The 4,395-nt window shown below is 36.7% G+C and overlaps 1 protein-coding gene across 1 annotated transcript; it reads right to left on the reverse strand.

Moving 5' to 3' along the window:
- Positions 1 to 1,366: 1,366 nt before the first annotated feature.
- LOC137402718 (dentin sialophosphoprotein-like) lies at positions 1,367 to 2,197 on the reverse strand. The gene has a single exon (XM_068089254.1). It carries the CDS (start codon positions 2,195 to 2,197, stop codon positions 1,367 to 1,369), a length of 831 nt encoding a protein of 276 aa, XP_067945355.1.
- Positions 2,198 to 4,395: the final 2,198 nt, after the last annotated feature.

The following is a 4,395-nucleotide window of genomic DNA, read 5'->3' on the forward strand; positions in this document are numbered from 1 at the left end:
CTTTCTTATTTTCAAGGATACCCGTGCATTTTCAAAAAGGGAGAGGAATATTTTGGAAGTATGGTAACAGACAACACACAACTTGATAACCGATACGCCAATGAAGAGATTGAGCTAGACTGCGGACTGAAGAGATGGTATGAGGAATGTTCTGGCTGCTCTAATGTTGCCATTTGCAAACTTGCTGAGACAGCAGATGGATATGGTATGTTTTGGGAGATTACAGAAGAACAGAAGCTTTACTGCCAGGGTGAGTTGATGAAAAGTTTTACTATTTTGTCTCCGAACATGTGGTATTCATTCCTTTACCTAACACTCATTTGTATTATTTAGATGGTCCGGTCTGTTATGTCTCTGACATAAACTATGAAGAACTCGGTCTGTCCACCCAACTAATAGTGCGAAAGGATCTTCATTATGTATCACAGTCAGAGACCGTGGCTTTATACTGTCCCGATGATAAAATTGGTGTTACCGAGGCATATGGAAATTCCTTTTATGATCTGGTCACCTGCAAGTATGTAAATAAATATACCATTTTTTCTTGGTATGCATCATTTGTAAACCACTAGCGCTCTCAATCCTCTTGGCTTTCATTTACGTTCAATGACTTAAACTCACAAGATTTACAATTTTGAAGTTGATAATATTCACACTGTCTCATTTGATCGCTAAGTGTCAAGTCGTCACAATTTAAACACTTGAAACAATGCGTATGAGAGGATTCGAATATTACCACCTACAAATAGGAGTTAGCTACATCAGTGTAATGAAACTAATATTATGAGTTTATAATAATATATTATATATTCATATGTTTATATGATAATATAATGTTTATAGAATAAATATTATATTAATATATTACTATATATTAATATAATGAAACTGGTGGAAGGGAAACAGCAGTTGTTTCTTCTACTCCATTTTTAAAAGCCACTTGCACTCTGGCAATAGTCTCCCAAATTTTCTGTTTACAGTGTGCTTTTTAAGAATAGTGCGACAGTTGCATGAAAATGTTATCTATTCTAATTGAAAACATTTTTTATCATCACTTACTCTAGCCGTATCCTCTGTCCGCCCCATCACTTTCATTAATTGCTGAGTTTATGGTTTTGAAACTTTTATCTTGATTGCCGCATCATAATATATTTACTGTGCTTGTTTGATTACTAATCTTTTTCTAGACATCTTGATTCAAAAATTTATCTATTGAAGAGTTTTTCCTATAGTTAAGGAAACACTTTGATACGATACTCGCTAGATGAAATGGGGAATGCTACGGTCTTAGGATTTCATCATTTTTGCAAGTTATTAAAGTTGATGAATGAATTTATTTGCGATTTTGAGTTTACGATTTTGCGATTTACGAATCATAAGCACCACTTGAATCATGAGAACCACTTGAATCATGAGCACCACTTGAATCATGAAAACCACTTGAATCATGAGAAATACTTGAATCATGAGAGCCACTTGAATCATGAGAACCACTTGAATCATGAGAACCACTTGACTCATGAGAACCACTTGAATCATGAGCACCACTTGAATCATGAGCACCACTTGAATCATGAGAACCACTTGACTCATGAGAACCACTTGAATCATGAGAACCACTTGAATCATGAGAACCACTTGAATCATGAGAACCAATTGAATCATGAGAACCACTTGAATCATGAGAACCACTTGAATCATGAGAACCACTTGAATCATGAGAATCACTTGAATCATGAGAACCACTTGAATCATGAGAACCACTTGAATCATGAGAACCACTTGAATCATGAGAACCACTTGAATCATGAAAACCACTTGAATCATGAGAACCACTTGAATCATGAGAACCACTTGAATCATGAGAACCACTTGAATCAAGAGAACCACTTGAATCATGAGCACCACTTGAATCATGAAAACCACTTGAATCATGAGAACCACTTGAATCATGAAAACCACTTGAATCATGAGAACCACTTGAATCATGAGAACCACTTGAATCATGAGAACCACTTGAATCATGAGAACCACTTGAATCATGAAAACCACTTGAATCATGAGAACCACTTGAATCATGAGCACCACTTGAATCATGAGAACCACTTGAATCATGGGAACCACTTGAATCATGAAAACCACTTGAATCATGAGAACCACTTGAATCATGAGCTTTTAACGCTTTTGCATTATACATCTGCATACAAAATTATTTTTTCCAGGGCCAATTTTATGTGTTGAAGCAATCGTAAGTCGAGATTTGGCTTTGCAAAATAGATGGTCGGTTTCTGAGGTTTTTAGCACTTCTTTGTGATAACATTTTAGTTCCGACCTTGACTGGGAGAGAAATGAGCTGTTCGACAATCGAACTATACAAAGCTGCACGAGTTTCAATCGCACCAGAAATGTTGCCTTGGCGAGGCCATCTTACCAGAGTTCATTGGCAAACGGGACAGCAGCTGAGGCAACTGATGGCAGGAAGGAGCTGTCAACTGATGCCGAAAACTCACTGCCTACACCACCTGTTACTTGGGTTGAATTGGCTTGGAACTATGTATTCGGTTGGGACAATACAGTGACTGCTCTTGGATTCACCACTACCGAAGATTCTGATTCTGAGTGGTGGAAGCTTGATTTGGGATACATATTTGCTGTTCGAGAAATAGTTATCTACACGCCTAATAGACCAGGTAAGTTGATATTATGCTCAATTTTTCCATATACATCTGGTAAGTTTAATGTCAAACACAAATCTCTTCAACTGTTTGGTTCCTTGTGTTATCCAGTTTGCAGATGTCAAGAAAGCTGTTTAGCTTGGCCTGTAAACAGTTGTGCTGTCTTACCGTCGGCACCACCTTTTTCATGTTTTCTCTCTGCAATCTAGCTGCTGTTGATCAGACCATTGGAAGTAAATGGTGTTTCAATGAATTTTGACTTTGTTTTTGCAATCGCTACTTGACAGATCTGTCATACTCCAAATCTCTGTACATCCGGAGCAGTATACGATACGTTGGTGGAGAAACGCCTCCTCCAAACAAGCCTAATGTGTGGACCAACATCTATACATATGAAGGACTAGCGCATAACCAGCGAAAGGTTGTCTATTTTCAAACATTGCTAACCAGAGATATAGCTCTTGTCTCTGGTTCTGGAAGTATCACCTTAGAAGAAGTAGAGATTTACGGTGATGGTAAGTCTATGGAGGCTTCTTGTAAATTATCTGTGATGTTAGTTCTGTGATTAATCTTACTTTACTACCATTAATGTCAAAGCAGTCATACTTCGACCTACGAGCTTAATGTGTTCTGGGTCTGAGCTCGTATGTCAATTTACTCGTGTCTCGAGGCATTATTTCCTATATAAAATGACTGCATACAAATTAATCTGTTATCATACTGTAAAAAACACCTTCAGACAGGAACTTGATTGGAAACATGTTTTTAATTGTTGTAATTTAGTACCTATGCTCACAAAGTAGCAAATACCTATTTAGTGGTTATGATCTGTAATAAAATGTAACATTACCATGTACAGTACTGTATGGAGTTCTTACTTTAGAGACAGACATAGTGGCTAACAGGGCAGTGTGAGGGATACTTGACAGCAACCTGTTAGGTACACTACACTTTTGTGACGTTACGTAACAAAAACATTGAAATTAATTTAATTGAATTTAGCTTACTAAATACACACTTTAAGCTAAGTTTTAATTTTTCCTAAACTTTCTTTAATTTTATCATCTCAATTTTTTGTATCATCTGTTTCCGGTTTGGCGTTATTTGCCTTGCATTCGTTATAACTTTTAGCTGACCTTTTAACACTTTTCAAACTGATGCGAGAAAAGAGACCGAGCGAATTTGCTCTCGAAAGCGGTCTCTCGCACACATAACAATATAGTGGTCATCAAGAATTGGCTCATATCTCAAAGAGTACTCGTATTTCAAAAAAGAACTTGCTCAAAATGTTACTCGTATCTCGATTTTCTCGTATGTCGAGGTGTGACTGTATTAGCATTAGTTTTAGCCTTTAAGATAAGTTGATTCTAAGTTGGCAGATATATGTTAGCTTTATATCTGAGCTACGCGTTACAATTTCTATAGAGGCTTCTGGTAAATTATGCGCATATATTTATATTATATATAACTAGTACGCTCGGTAGTCTCGCCGCACCATGAGTAATGAGTATGCGCATAATTACCTCTTTCGCTATTAAATTAATGTCTTTACCGTACATAATTACGTTTTTAGCAAAACGTAATATTTGACAAGGGCGCGTATAACTCGTCATAACTTTTGAACTACACCCAAAAAAAATCAAAAATAGGTTGAGACCAAATTCGTCATCATGAAACTTTAAATCAGCTGATGCCATAAAAATACCAGATACATGTATGT

The sequence above is a fragment of the Watersipora subatra genome, chromosome 1, assembly GCF_963576615.1.
Source record: "Watersipora subatra chromosome 1, tzWatSuba1.1, whole genome shotgun sequence".
In the NCBI taxonomy this organism is placed as follows: domain Eukaryota; kingdom Metazoa; phylum Bryozoa; class Gymnolaemata; order Cheilostomatida; family Watersiporidae; genus Watersipora; species Watersipora subatra.